The sequence below is a fragment of the Pelophylax lessonae genome (assembly GCF_965119305.1).
Source record: "Pelophylax lessonae genome assembly, chromosome: 2".
Classification (NCBI taxonomy): domain Eukaryota; kingdom Metazoa; phylum Chordata; class Amphibia; order Anura; family Ranidae; genus Pelophylax; species Pelophylax lessonae.
In genome coordinates, this window is record NC_138769.1 from 715,276,264 (window position 1) to 715,292,795 (window position 16,532).

The 16,532-nt window shown below is 46.6% G+C and overlaps 1 protein-coding gene across 1 annotated transcript in view; it reads left to right on the top strand.

The window, feature by feature from the left end:
• The first annotated feature begins 5,118 nt into the window (after nt 1-5,118).
• Nucleotides 5,119-16,532, top strand: part of RSF1 (remodeling and spacing factor 1) — a 118,577-nt gene continuing 107,163 nt past the window's right edge. The window contains exon 1 of the mRNA XM_082245298.1: nt 5,119-5,525. Within this exon, the coding sequence (XP_082101424.1) occupies nt 5,342-5,525 (184 nt within the window). The 5' untranslated portion in view covers nt 5,119-5,341. The remainder of the gene's footprint in view (nt 5,526-16,532) is intronic.

Here is a 16,532-nt window from a genome sequence, read left to right on the forward strand (position 1 = left end):
ACCTGTTTATGTTATCAGAGGTAGGCAGACGACTTTTTGCTAGCTAAGAGGGCTTGATAGAGGACTGGAGATAGGGGGGGGGGGGGGGGGGCGCGTCGTTCATCTACGGGAGGGGGGGATTGGGAGGAGGAGATGCTTGTTTGGTTTTTTTTTTTTTTTTTTCCTCTTTTCTCTGTGGGGGGTGGGAGGGTATAATAAACTGGGCAACAGCATTGGGATCAGGTGCCAGACGGGCTAATATATGAAGGTCTGAAATACCATCTTGAGATAAAGTTGAGAGTTACCTATGAGGATGTACTGTTGCCATTGTGTTTATGTTTTGGGAACTTGTTGAATTTTTATGTCTTGTTGGTTTTTGTATGAAATGATTTAATAAAACTATATTTGAAAAAAAAAAAAAGTCGCGTTAGAAGTCGCCCCTTTATGAATCGACTTAGAGGTCGCGCTAGTGTGAATGGGCTCTTAGGGCTCTTTCACACGGTCCACCTCCGTAGGCGGATCCGTGTTGCTCAGCGGGGATCGATCCGCGATCCCCGCTGAGCCGGCGGATGACAGCTCCGTCTCCGCTTGCAGTGTGGAGAGGGAGGTGTCACAGCCCCCGCTGCTCTCTATGGGGAATCGGATGAGAGCGGACCGCCTCTCTGCTCTCATCCGATCCCATCCGATCCCCAGGACGGATGGAAAATAGGGTTTCCATCCGTCCGGATTTCACAGACAGGATCGGATACGGATGGCAGCGGGTGTCAGCGGACATGTCACCGCTGACATCCGCTGCTCCATAGGGCTGAATGGGGCATCCGATCAGATCCGCCTAAAAAACTGACAGGCGGATCTGATCGGACCGCCCGTGTGAAAGAGCCCTTACAGTTGCTGTCATTTTTTTGCTGGGCAATTGTATTGTGCTGTGTGAACTGCCTTCATGGGAACTATTCTTTTTTTTTTTGGTTGCTATGCACGGGTAATGCATTTAGAAATAAAATTTAGCTCATCCAATGTGAATAAACTGTAAAATGTAGATATTAGGGATCAGATACTGAGCAAATAGGTGAGTGGATCCCCAAAAGGGTCTCCTTTGAAAGCACTTTGGCACCTGTGTGGAGCACTTGAAGCACCTTTTTCAGCACCTTAATTCTAAGTGAACTATATATATTTTTTTTTTCTGGACTGCGCAAGATTCAGCACTTTGGCACTTATGCACCATATATGAATTTAATTGCACTTTTGCATATTTATTGATTTTTTATTCACATTTATTGTTATTGTGATTGTATATTTTTTAGATGCTGTCACTAGTGCACCTTATTATTTATATTTTATAATTACCGATATGCTGCACTTATGGACACTGATATGTTGCACTGATGGATACTGATATGCTGCACTGATGGACACCGATATGCTGAACTGATGGACAGTGGACACTGATATACTGTACTAATGGACACCGATATGCTGCACTGACGGACACCGATATGCTGCACTGATGGACACCGATATGCTGCACTGATGGACACCGATATGCTGCACTGATGGACACTGATATGCTGCACTGATGATTAGTGTAAAAATCCCCCGAAGAAAGGAAATGCTGATAACCGGCATTTGTTTACATGTGAGCAGACAAAAAAGGTAAAGATAAAGGAAAAGCAAACAAAAAAACAAAAACAAAATAAATGAAAAATGGTCAGACTCGATGGACTACTCAGTCTTTTTTCTGCCGTCACTTTTCTATGTTTATATGATCAGCTGTGATTGGATGCAGCTGATCACATAGTAAAGAGCTTTCGCCATCGGCTCTTTGCCCTGATCGGTGTTATGCTGTGTCCTAAGGGAAGAGCACTGATCGCCACACTGAGCGCCCCATGGTGCGCGCACGCGCGGCTCAATGTGAAGGACATCATATGACGTCCAATCAGGATGGAAAAGCCCCTGCCCGGTCATTAATCTGCTATAGGTCTGGACAGGAAGTTGTTAATAATAGACTTCACTGTGCTTCTAGGCATTGATAAAGCCTTTGAAATGTTTTGTATCTGTCCCCTGACTTGTGACTGTCCACAACCATATCCTGGAGATCCCGGTGACAGTGCCTTGCCACCCATAGTTAACCTGTTCCCGCCCGCGCTATAGCCGAAAGACGGCTACAACGTGGGTTTGAAATGCTGGGAGGGCGTCCATGGACTTTCTCCCGTGCTTGTGCGGCTCGGGGACACGCTCTGTGATTTCTGATTGCAGATCGGAGTAAAGGGCCAATCACGTCCATTTGCCATGTGATCAGCTGTCAGCCAATGACAGCTGATCACACGATGTAAACAGAAACCAGTTATTGTCTTTCTTACCCTCAAAGAATAAAACCGATAACCGGCTTCTGTAAAAAAGAACATCAGTCCCAACATTTGCTCACCAGTGCTACTAACCAGTGCACATCAGTACTGCTAATCAGTGCTCACTAGTGCTACTAACCAGTGCCACCTACCAGTGCTCATCAGTACTGCTAATCAGTGCCCACCAGTGCCACCTACCAGTGCCCACCAGTGCCACCTACCAGTGCCCACCAGTGCCACCTATCAGTGCTCACCAGTGCTACTAACCAGTGCCCACCAGTGCCACCTACCAGTGCCCATCAGTACTGCTAATCAGTGCTCAACAGTGCTACTAACCAGTGCCACCTACCAGTGCCCATCAGTACTGCTAATCAGTGCCCACCAGTGCCACCTACCAGTGCCCACCAGTGCCACCTATCAATGCTCACCAGTGCTACTAACCAGTGCCCACCAGTGCCACCTACCAGTGCCCATCATTACTGCTAATCAGTGCTCAACAGTGCTACTAACCAGTGCCACCTACCAGTGCCCATCAGTACTGCTAATCAGTGCCCACCAGTGCCACCTACCAGTGCTCATCAGTACTGCTAATCAGTGCCCATCAGTGCCACCTACCAGTGCACATCAGTACTGCTAATCAGTGCTCACTAGTGCTACTAACCAGTGCCACCTACCAGTGCTCATCAGTACTGCTAATCAGTGCCCACCAGTGCCACCTACCAGTGCCCACCAGTGCCACCTATCACTGCTCACCAGTGCTACTAACCAGTGCCCACCAGTGCCACCTACCAGTGCCCATCATTACTGCTAATCAGTGCTCAACAGTGCTACTAACCAGTGCCACCTACCAGTGCCCATCAGTACTGCTAATCAGTGCCCACCAGTGCCACCTACCAGTGCCCATCAGTACTGCTAATCAGTGCCCATCAGTGCCACCTACCAGTGCCCATCAGTACTGCTAATCAGTGCCCACCAGTGCAACCTATCAGTGCCCATCAGTGCTGCTAATTATTGCTCACCAGTGCTACTAACCAGTGCCACGTACGTACCAGTGCCCAATCAGTACTGCTAATCAGTGCTCACCAGTGCTACTAACCAGTGCCCATCAGTTCTGCTAATCAGTGCCCACCAGTGCCACCTATCAGTGCTGCTAATCAGTGCCAACCAGTGCTACTAACCAGTGCCACCTACCAGTGCCCATCAGTACTGCTAATCAGTGCCCACCAGTGCCACCTATCAGTGCCCATAAGTCCTGCTAATCAGTGCTCCCCAGTGCTACTAGCCAGTGCCCACCAGTGCCACGTACCAGTGCCCAATCAGTACTGCTAATCAGTGCTCACCAGTGCTACTAACCAGTGCCCATCAGTTCTGCTAATCAGTGCCCACCAGTGCCACCTATCAGTGCCCATCAATGCCTCATCATCAGTTTCACCTATCAGTGCCACCTGCCAGTGCCTATTTGTGCCTAACAGTGCTGCTCATCAGTGCAGCCTTATCAGAGCCCATCAGTGCCGCCTTATCAGGGCCCATCAGTGCAGCCTATCAGTGCAGCCTCATCAGCACACATCAATGAAGAAGACAAATTACCTGTTTGCAAGATTTTTTTTTTTAACAAACTATGAAATTTTCTTTTTTTTTTTAATCTTTAGTCTTTTTACATTTGGCAAAAAAATAAAAAACACAGCAGCCACCAAAAGTAAGCTGCGTGAAAAAAAAAATATGAAAATGTCATATGGGAACTCTCTGTAGCATGACCGCGCAATTTTCCTTCAAAGTGTGACAGCGCTGAAACTTGGCCTGGGCAGGAAGACCCCTTTCACACTCGTACAACCTGAAAGTCGCACGACTTTGCCACATCTTGATTTAATGCCTGTGTAATCCTGGGGTCTATGGACCTCAAGTCGCATCAAAGTCGGAACAAAGTAGTGCAGGGACTACGGTCAGATATGAACGATACTCATTGGAAATCATGGGGTACGACTCGCCATGCAACCTTGCAGTCCCAAGTCGCCGGACAAGTGGCACAAGTGTGAAAGGGGTGGGAAGGGGCGGAAAGGGGGTGAAAGTGCTCAGTAAGCAAGTGGTTGCTTGCTTTAGTTGCACTACTGGGGGACTGAAATGCTCCAGGAAAGCTCTTTTCATGCCGAGCTAATCGCATCGATCGCAGCTGATATAAACTGAGTAAATACAGCTGGATAAAACAAAAAAGGTGTCTGTCTTCATTTCAGTGATTATTGTATAGGTGGGGGTGGGGTGATTCTTTCCTATGCCCACTGACTGTATAGAGATTCCTTACTAATCTAGCAGTGTAGGAGGAGCTTAGATAAGATATAGAAGTCTTCTATGTACGGAGAGACCAATCAGAGTAATCTGCACTGACAGTCCCCGCCCCCCTCTAGCTCTTGCTGTAGACTTGAGCCGCAGCGACCGTTACGCTATCGTACTTCCCCCCTGCTACCTTCCTATTGGCTGAGGTCAATTATGGCACGCCCCCTTAGCGAGCTCGTGCGGGAGGCGCGAGAGACGCGCGCTTCAAACATAATTAGGACTCGGCGCTGGTGTCCGCGCTCCGCCGCCCGTCAGGGAGATGAATGGACCGGCTGAGGGGGCGGATCGGGAGCTCCGTGACAGCCCCGCGCAGGGATTCCCCACACCAGCCTTAATCGTACCGGAATGACCAATAAAGTTCATTGAGGAGTGAAAAAAAAAAAAAACGTGTCTCTCTTTGTTGTGTTGGGTACAATGATGAGGAGGGGGAGTGGCCATTGAGAGGAAGGGGCGGGGATGCGCGACCCGTGCCCCGGTGCATTGTGGGACATGGTGGGCTCCAGTCAGGAGGCGGTGTAGCTCGCCCCGGAGGTTTCGGCCTGTTATTCCTCTTCCCTCGGCCCCCGGTCCTCCTTCCACCCCCGAGCCCGACCTGCGCCTGCGCGCTCCCGGAGACTGAGCCTGTGCCGCTGCTGTGGAGGGGGCGCGCACCCTCCTCCCCGCGGGACCGCGCTCCGCCTCCAAACTCCAAGATGGCGGAGGCTGGAGAGGAGGCTCCGGCTCCCCCGGTGGTCGCTCCTACGGGCCCCGGGAAAGCGGGATCGTGTCCGGACTATGCCGTCCTCTGCTCCTTCCTGGAGAGGTACGGAGCCGCCCTGGACCTGCCCGAGCTCACCTTCCCCGAGCTGGAGGAGGCCCTGGAAGAGACCAAAGCAGGTGAGGGGGGGGGGGGGGGAGACACCGGGGGGACAACCGGACACCGATATATATATATATATATGTGTGAGAGAGACCGACATCCGGGACACATCATCCCATCCCCCCTCCTCAAATCATCATCATCCTCTACTTCATTACTACTATCATCCTCCTCTGCATCACTACTCCTATCATCATCCTCTCCATCACTACTCCCATCATCCTCTCCACCACTACTCCCATCATCATCCTCTCCATCACTACTCCCATCATCCTCTCCATCACTACTCCCATCATCCTCTCCATCACTACTCCCATCATCCTCTCCATCACTACTCCCATCATCATCCTCTCCATCACTACTCCCATCATCATCCTCTCCATCACTACTCCTATCATCCTCTCCATCACTACTCCCATCATCCTCTCCATCACTACTCCTATCATCATCCTCATCACTACTCCCATCATCCTCTCCATCACTACTCCTATCATCATCCTCATCACTACTCCCATCATCCTCTCCATCACTACTCCCATCATCCTCTCCATCACTACTCCTATCATCCTCTCCATCACTACTCCTATCATCATCCTCATCACTACTCCTATCATCATCCTCATCACTACTCCTATCATCCTCTGCATCACTACTCCTATCATCCTCTCCATCACTACTCCTATCATCATCCTCATCACTACTCCCATCATCCTCTCCATCACTACTCCCATCATCATCCTCTCCATCACTACTCCCATCATCATCCTCTCCATCACTACTCCCATCATCATCCTCTCCATCACTACTCCTATCATCATCCTCTCCATCACTACTCCCATCATCATCCTCTCCATCACTACTCCTATCATCCTCTCCATCACTACTCCCATCATCATCCTCTCCATCACTACTCCCATCATCATCCTCTCCATCACTATTCCTATCATCATCCTCTCCATCACTACTCCTATCATCATCCTCTCCATCACTACTCCTATCATCATCCTCTCCATCACTACTCCTATCATCATCCTCTCCATCACTACTCCTATCATCATCCTCTCCATCACTACTCCTATCATCCTCATCATCCTCTCCATCACTACTCCTATCATCCTCATCATCCTCTCCATCACTACTCCTATCATCCTCATCATCCTCTCCATCACTACTCCTATCATCCTCATCATCACTACTCCTATCATCATCCTCTCCATCACTACTCCTATCATCCTCATCATCCTCTCCATCACTACTCCTATCATCCTCTCCAACACTACTCCTATCATCCTCTCTATCACTACTCCTATCATCCTCATCATCCTCTCCATCACTACTCCTATCATCCTCATCATCCTCTCCATCACTACTCCTATCATCATCCTCTCCATCACTACTCCTATCATCATCCTCTCCATCACTACTCCTATCATCCTATCATCATCCTCTCCATCACTACTCCTATCATCCTCCTCATCCTCTCCATCACTACTCCTATCATCCTCCTCATCCTCTCCATCACTATTCCTATCATCCTCTCTATCACTACTCCTATCATCCTCATCATCCTCTCCATCACTACTCCTATCATCCTCCTCTCCATCACTACTCCTATCATCCTCCTCTCCATCACTACTCCTATCATCCTCCTCTCCATCACTACTCCTATCATCCTCCTCTCCATCACTACTCCTATCATCCTCCTCTCCATCACTACTCCTATCATCCTCCTCTCCATCACTACTCCTATCATCCTCCTCTCCATCACTACTCCTATCATCCTCCTCTCCATCACTACTCCTATCATCCTCCTCTCCATCACTACTCCTATCATCCTCCTCTCCATCACTACTCCTATCATCCTCCTCATCATCACTACTCCTATCATCCTCCTCATCATCACTACTCCTATCATCCTCCTCATCATCACTACTCCTATCATCCTCCTCATCATCACTACTCCTATCATCCTCCTCATCATCACTACTCCTATCATCCTCCTCATCATCACTACTCCTATCATCCTCCTCATCATCACTACTCCTATCATCCTCCTCATCATCACTACTCCTATCATCCTCCTCATCATCACTACTCCTATCATCCTCCTCATCATCACTACTCCTATCATCCTCCTCATCATCACTACTCCTATCATCCTCCTCTCCATCACTACTCCATCACTATTACTCCTATCATCATCATCCTCTCCATCACTACTCCTATCATCCTCCTCATCATCACTACTCCTATCATCCTCCTCATCATCACTACTCCTATCATCCTCCTCATCATCACTACTCCTATCATCCTCCTCATCATCACTACTCCTATCATCCTCCTCATCATCACTACTCCTATCATCCTCCTCATCATCACTACTCCTATCATCCTCCTCTCCATCACTACTCCATCACTATTACTCCTATCATCATCATCCTCTCCATCACTACTCCTATCATCCTCCTCATCATCACTACTCCTATCATCCTCCTCATCATCACTACTCCTATCATCCTCCTCATCATCACTACTCCTATCATCCTCCTCTCCATCACTACTCCATCACTATTACTCCTATCATCATCATCCTCTCCATCACTACTCCTATCATCATCCTCGCCATCGCTACTGTTATCATCCCATCTTCTTCATCACTACTCCCATCATCGTCCCCCCAACCTCTCCATCACTACTATCTCCTCATCACCCCTAACATCCATATCATTATCCTCATCCTCTCCATCACTGCCCATATCATCATCCCCATCATTACTCATATCATCATTTTCATCACCCCATCATTATCCATATCATCACTACCCATATCATCTCCATCCTCTCCATCACTACTCATATCACCGTCACTTCCATTACCACTCGTATTATCATTATCCTCCCTAGTATTACCAGCCATATAGTCCTCATCACCCCTATAATTACCATCAATACCCCTATCATCATCCCCATCCTCTCCATCACTACTCATAACCCCCCCCCCCCCCACCACACACACACACATACACACTCTTTATCTTCACAATCATTACCAATATCATCATTATTTATATCAACATCATCACTATCCATACCTAATCAATCCTGGCCATCACCATCAGTACCTTCTCCATCCCCATCAGTACCTTCTCCATCCCCATCCTGACCATCACCATCAGTACCTTCTTCATCCCCATCCTGGGCACCACCATCAGTACCTTCTCCATCACCATCAGTACCTTCTCCATCCCCATCCTGACCATCACCATCCTGACCATCACCATCAGTACCTTCTCCATCCCCATCCTGACCATCACCATCAGTACCTTCTCCAGCCCCATCCTGGCGATCGCCATCAGTACCTTGTCCATCGCCATCAGTACCTTGTCCATCGCCATCAGTACCTTGTCCATCGCCATCAGTACCTTGTCCATCGCCATCAGTACCTTGTCCATCGCCATCAGTACCTTGTCCATCGCCATCAGTACCTTTTCCATCCCCCATCCTGACCAGTAACTTCCCCATCCTGACCGTCATAGCCAGCCATACCATCTCCATTCCCTATCACTGTCCATATATCCCCCGACCACCACAGCTATTATTCTTCTGTCCTCTGACTATTCCTGCCCTTATCTCTTCCATCCTTCACCACCATCTTTTTTTTTTTTGGCCGTGTCAGCCCATACTTCATCTGTCCCCAACCATCATCATGTCCTCTGCTGTTCTGACCACCATCTCTATCATGTCCCTTCACCAGCATCATCCTGCAGCATAAATCACTTAGACTGCCATTGCCCATACAGCCTTCCTCCCATGACTACCATCGCCCCATTACTTGTCATACTGCTTCCCTCCCATGACTACCATCGCCCCATTACTTGTCATACGGCTTCCCTCCCATGACTACCATCGCCCCATTACTTCCCCTACGGCTTCCCTCCCATGACTACCATCGCCCCATTACTTCCCCTACGGCTTCCCTCCCATGACTACCATCGCCCCATTACTTCCCCTACGGCTTCCCTCCCATGACTACCATCGCCCCATTACTTCCCCTACGGCTTCCCTCCCATGACTACCATCGCCCCATTACTTCCCATACTGCTTCCCTCCCATATCTACCATCACCTTCCATACTGCTTCTCTCCCATGACTACCATCACCCCATTACTTCCCATACTGCTTCCCTCTTATGACTACCATCACCCCATTACTTCCCATACTGCTTCCCTCTTATGACTACCATCGCCCCATTACTTCCCATACTGCTTCCCTCCCATGACTACCATCGCCCCATTACTTCCCATACTGCTTCCCTCCCATGACTACCATCGCCCCATTACTACTGCCATCCCATGACTACCATCACCCCAGTACTGCCTATACCCTTGCCCTCTGGTTGGTGGCTGGTTGAAGCACATGCTGCCTATCTCGTTAAGTATAAGAGATCCTCAACAGACAACCCAACACCTCCCAACTACGTCACCCATTAAAAAAGTTAACAAATTATCATCTCATACTTTTCTGTGTGTGGTAGCAGAGAGTGAGCGATGTCTTTGCTTAATCAGCCAATCAGAAGTCTTTTTTTGGTAATGATAGAATTTGAGATGTGGTCATGAGATTTTGTTTAGAAGTAAATTTCTCTGCACGTTCTCACCCTGGCGTACGCTTTGTTCAAACCTGTAATGATTGTAATAATAATTACTGTATGCGAGTTCTTCTGTCTCAGCCAGGTAAACTATGGGTCATGGGGGGGGGGGGGGTTCAAGTGGTATTAAACTCCAAGTTATTCCTAGACAGCGGCTGACCTCAATGCTTACCTTGTCTGCTTCTTATTTATTTTTCAGACATTCTTTGATTGGGAAAAAAAGATTTAAAGGTATCTTCTCCATTCAGAATAATAGTATAAAGTGGAGGGTTTTAGGCTCCATTCACACCTAAACAATCTGCAATCTGTTTTTTACTTGAGTGTTTTTGGAGTGGCACCATTCATCTTAATGGACCTCCTTTCACTCCAAAAACACTCAAAAGAAGCTCATGTACCAAATCTTGGCACAGAGCCAGGAGCGTTTTGCTTTCACGATTTTTGCCGCAATTATATCCTGATTTGTTGCTCAACATTCGCGGCAAAATCGCACCACGTTTGGGGTACCATTAAGATGTAATGGCATCACAAACGCTTTCCGCCACGATCCGGAACGTCTACCTTGGAATGGAGCTTTAGGCTCGGTTCATACTAGTGCGACTCTAAAGTCACTCTATTTCCAGTGAGACTTTCATTTCAGGTGTACGATTATGGATAAGATGAGAATCACGATTTTTTTGCTTAGAATAAAAAATTACGATTCTCCACTTGATATCTTTCACATTATACAACAAATTCGGCTAACTTTACTGTTTGTTTTTTTTTTTTTTTTTTTTTAATTTTTTTTTTTTTTTTTTTTTTAATTCATTGAAGTGTATTTTTTCCCAAAAATTGCATTTAGGCTCCGTTCACATGTAGGCTTTTTGGGGCGTTTTTGGGGAGTTTTTCTGCTCTAGGATCAGCTCTCAAAACGCCCAACAAGACAAATCCTATTCATTTCAATGGCCCCTGTTCACATCTGAACGTTTTGACGCTTTGAGCAAAACGCCCAACGCTCAAAAAAGTAAATGAGCTTCTTTTTGGGCAGATTACAGGCGTTTTCCATTGGTCTCTATTCAATCTAAAAACGCCTGCACAAAAATCGCGGTAAAAAAACGATACACTCAGGTGTGAATGTAGCCTTAAAAGGGCGCTGCGCAAATACATTGCCATGAAATATTGCAACGGCTGCCATTTTATTCTCTAGGGTCTCTGCTAAAAACTATATACAGTATCTCACTAAAGTGAGTACCCCCCCTCACATTTTTGTAAATATTTTATATCTTTTCATGTGACAACACTGAAGAAATGACACTTTGCTACAATGTAAAGTAGTGAGTAAACAGCGTGTATAACAGTGTAAATTTGCTGTTCCCTCAAAATAACTCAACACACAGCCATTAATGTCTAAAGCGCTGGCAACAAAAGTGAGTACACCCCTGATTCAAAATGTCCAATTGGGCCCAAGTAGCCATTTTCCCTCCCCAGTGTCATGTGACTCGTTAGTGTTACAAGGTCTCAGGTGTGAATGGGGAGTAGGTGTGTTAAATTTGGTGTTATCGCTCTCACTCTCTCATACTGGTCACTGGAAGTTCAACATGGCACCTCATGGCAAAGAACTCTCTGAGGATCTGTAAAAAAAGAATTGTTGCTCTTCTTAAAGATGGCCTAGGCTATAAGAAGATTGCCAAGACCCTGAAACTGAGCTGCAGCACTGTGGCCGAGACCATACAGCGGTAGAACAGGACAGGTTCCACTCAGAACAGGCCTCGCCATGGTCGACCAAAGAAGTTGAGTGCATGTGCTCACCGTCATATCCAGAGGTTGTCTTTGGGAAATAGACGTATGAGTGCCGCCAGCATTGCTGCAGAGGTTGAAGGGGTGGGGGGTCAGTCTGTCAGTGCTCAGACCATACGCCGCACACTGCATCAAATTGGTCTGCATGGCTGTCGTCCCAGAAAGAAGGCTGTTCTTAAGATGATGCACAGGAAAGCCCGCAAACAGTTTGCTGGAGACAAGCAGACTAAGGACATGGATTACTGGAACCATGTCCTGTGGTCTGATGAGACCAAGGTAAACTTATTTGGTTCAGATGGTGTCAAGCGTGTGTGGCGGCAACCAGATGAGGAGTACAAAGACAAGTGTGTCTTACCTACAGCCAAGCATGGTCGTGGGAGTGCCATGGTCTGGGGCTGCATGAATGCTGCCGGCCCTGGGTTGCTACAGTTCATTGAGGGAATCATAAATGCCAACATGTACTGTGACATACTGAAGCAGAGTCTCCCTTCGGAGACTGGGCTGCAGGGCAGTATTCTAACATGATAATGCAGGGCTTGACAAATTTGCCTGAAATCTAGGAGCCAGCTAAAAAAGTAAGGAGCCAGTTTTTTTTTTTTTTTTAAACTAACAGCCAAGCTTTATTTAGTAATACGGACACTAAATTTACACATAAATACAACTAGAACCCCACTCTCCTCCTATAGCACAATTGGATGGAAACAGACTGTCTGTCTCTTTCCATCCGATACCATCTGATCCGATCCAGGGGATGGATAGAAAATAGAACCACCATCTGTCTGTTTTTGGTGGACAGGATCAGATGGCGGCAGATTACCGCACCATAGAGGAGAATGAAGGGTCCGATCAGGTCTGCCTGAGAAACTGACAGGCGGACCTGATCAGACAGCCTGTGTGAAAGGGGCCTTCGGCTGTGGTATGGCGATGAGGAAAAGAAGAAAAAAATTAGTATTTTTTTATATTTAAAAAATAAATTAATAATTATAACCACACTCCAGGGAGATGAAACCTGCAAAAACTTCCCTCATCTGTTACCATTAACCACTTCCCGCCCACCCTATTACAAAATGACGGCGGGAATTTGGTTGTGTTATCCTGACCGGACGTCATATGACGGCGGCAGGATAACACAGCTATGCTGAACACTCCAATCTGTCACTCCCTGTCACTTAGGAGATCCGCCCGCTCTGTTTACACAGGCGGGTGGATCTCCAAACTGGATTCCCCGACAATCGGGGCAGAGCAGCGGCGATCGCCGCCGCTCCTCCCCTGGCCCGACTCCCGCTGTGAATGAAAACAGCGGGAGCCCGCCTCTGGCGGCACGCGAGCGCCGCCTACAGGGGGAGGAGTCTAGTGACGTAGGTCTACGTCGCTAGACGATAACGAGCCACTGTGCCTCAGTAGCAGCACAGTGGCTAGTGTTAAAGTGGTTAAGAGGTTAAACTGACCTCATTTGCAGGCTGAAGTTCATCCCTTTTGATCTAAAAGAACGGAATTGCGCTGAGCAATGTTGTGGTAAACTTTGTCTGCTGTTTATGATTATTATTTTTTTTTTTTTTCTTTGATAGCTCTGAGCAGAGAACGGCTCTGCGCTGTTACTCGAATCATGAAAATGCCAGATTAGGATTGTGAGGTGGGGCTAATTGAGATAATGATTAATCGTGCAGCTGTACCTAAATGTGGCATTCAAGTCGCATCTAAGTAATGCAGGAACCTTTTTTTTTTTTTTTTTTTTTTTTTTTTCTTAAACTCCCTGGCGGTATGATGTCAGGAATTGTGTACCAAAAGCGGTACAATTTTTTGCATGGGAATTTGGCGTTATGTATTCTAGGCCTACAATTCAAAGTTACATAGTTAGTGAGGTTGAAAAAAGACCTCAGTCCATCCAGTTCAACCTATGATGTGTGTGTGTGTTTGCTGTTAACCGTACATTGTATACTCCTGTATGTTGTGGTCTTTAAGGTGCCCATCTAATAGTTTTTTGAAACTATCAATGCTCCCTGCTGATACCACTGCTTGCGGAAGAGAATTCCACATCCTTACCGTTCTCACAGTGAAGAACCCCTTACGCACTTTAAGGTTAAACCGCCTTTCCTCTAGTTTTAGTGAGTGGCCACGTGTCTTATTGTATCTCCTTTCTCTGAATAGTTTGTTCCTTATGCTAGGGTCGCCAGTACAGTATTTGTACATTGATATCATATCCCCCCTCAGTCGTCTCTTCTCCAGAGAGAATAAGTTCAGTGCTTGCAGTCTTTCCTCATAGCTGATGTCCTCCATTCCCCTAATTATTTTTGTTGCCCTTCTCTGGACTCTCTCCAGTTCCAGCACATCCTTCCTGAGGACCGGTGCCCAGAACTGGACAGCATACTCCAGATGTGGCCGGACCAGAGTCTTGTAGAGTGGAAGAATAATCTCTTTATTTCTGGAGTGAATCCCCTTTTTTATACAACCCAGTATTCTGTTGGCTTTGCTTGCAGCGGCTTGGCATTGCATGCCACTGCCAAGCCTGTTGTCTACCAGTACCCCCAGGTCCTTTTCCATCCTAGACTCACCCAGAGCCCCCCCCCCCCCCCTAGTGAGTAGCTTGCTTTCTGGTTTCTGGCCCCCAAGTGCATTACTTTACATTTTTTCAACATTAAACTTCATCTGCCATGTAGTTGCCCACCCCGTTATTTTGTTCAGGTCCGCTTGTAAGGTTTCCACATCCTGCATAGAAGTTATTGCCCTGCTTAGTTTAGTATCATCTGCAAATACTGAGATTGTACTAGATATCCCCTCCTCCTAGATCATTTATGAATAAATTAAACAGGATTGGCCCCAGGACAGAACCCTGGGGGACCCCACTTTCCACACCCGCCCAATCTGAGTACTCCCCATTTATCACCACCCTCTGGACTCTCCCCTGGGACAGTTCTCTATCCACGTACTCACCTCATGGTTACGACTAAGCGGAAGACTCAGTGAAACGCGTCAACCGCCGTGCTTTCTTTTTCCCCCATGTCTCCGACTGTTGTGGTCTCATCTTGGATGATTTTATCTTTTTGTTTGCAATAAAACTTGGATTTTATTTTTTGCATCTTCAACCGGTTGTGCGGCTTTTTGTGCTCTTTCATTTGCTGCTGTCAGGATTGCGGATCCGTGCCTGCACCTGGGTTGGATGTGTTTGGGACTACCCCCTCACCTGAGCGGTTCTCTTCCCTCTTGACTATTTGTTACTCACCTTATGGTCCATACCTACCTTCCTTAGTTTGTACAGTAAGCGTTTGTGGGGAACGGTGTCAAAGGCCTTTGCAAAGTCCAGATACACCACATCCACAGGCTTACCTTTATCTAGGTGGCAGCTCACTTCTTCATAGAAGGTTAATAGATCGGTTTGGCAAGAACGATTTTTCGTGAATCCATGCTGATTACTACTAATAATACCGTTTTCATTACTAAAGTCTTGTATGTGGTCCCTTAACATCCCCTCCAAAATCTTGCAGACTACAGATGTTAGGCTAACCGGCCTATAGTTACCCGGGATATATCTCGGCCCTTTTTTAAATATTGGTATCACGTTGGCTTTTTTCCAATCAGCTGGCACCATACCCGTCAGTAGACTATCCTTAAAGATCAAGAATAATGGTCTGGCAATCACCTGGCTGAGCTCTTTAAGAACCCTCGGGCGCAAGCCATCCGATCCCGGTGATTTATTTATGTTAAGTTTCTCTAGTTTAGTTCTAAGTCTATCTTCTGTTAGCCATGGCGGCAGTTCCTGAGGAGTGTTGTTTAGTTTGGCCTTACAAGCTGGGTTCGTGTAGCCCCCCGATTCTTTTGTGAAGACTGAAGAGAAGAAATTATTTAACACTTCCGCCTTTTCCCTGTCCTCTGTGGCCAAAACTCCCTTATCGTCTTTTATGGGGCCAATGTGTTCTGGCTAAAACCTGACCAAAACAAGACTCTAGTAGACATCCCAGATGTGATAAATTTGAAACACAAACGCATGAATTATAATCTAATCTATAATATAATATTTTATATATATATATATATATATATATGTGTGTGTATGTGTATATATGTGTGTGTATATATATATATATATATATATATATATATATATATATATATATATATATATATATATATATAAATTTCAGATTACATTGTATCACCTCCTTTTTCTGTGTTTGTGTTTTGTGCAACGTTTGAATTTCCCTACCAGTTCCGCTCCCATGCAGCATTGCTGCTGCAGGGAACGGAACCAGGAAGTCATCCGAGCGGCGGGGATCTCGGCTGGCGATCACAGCAATGGGAGATGCAATCTTTTATGTCACACGGTATTTGCGCAGAAGTCTTTCAAACTCAGTTTTTTGGGAAAAAAATACACTTTAATGAATAAAAAAAAAAAAAAAACTAAGCAGTAAATATAGCCCAATTGTTTTGTATAATATAAAAGATGTTACCCTGAGAATGGTGATCTTTATTCTAAGCAAAAGAAAATCCTTATTCTCATTTTATCCAGAATCGTGCAGCTCTAGTTCTAACAAAAAAGTTGAGCTCCTCTCTCCATCGCCCCACATATCTGCACATACATTGGGGGCACCTACACAGGAAAACCTTACTT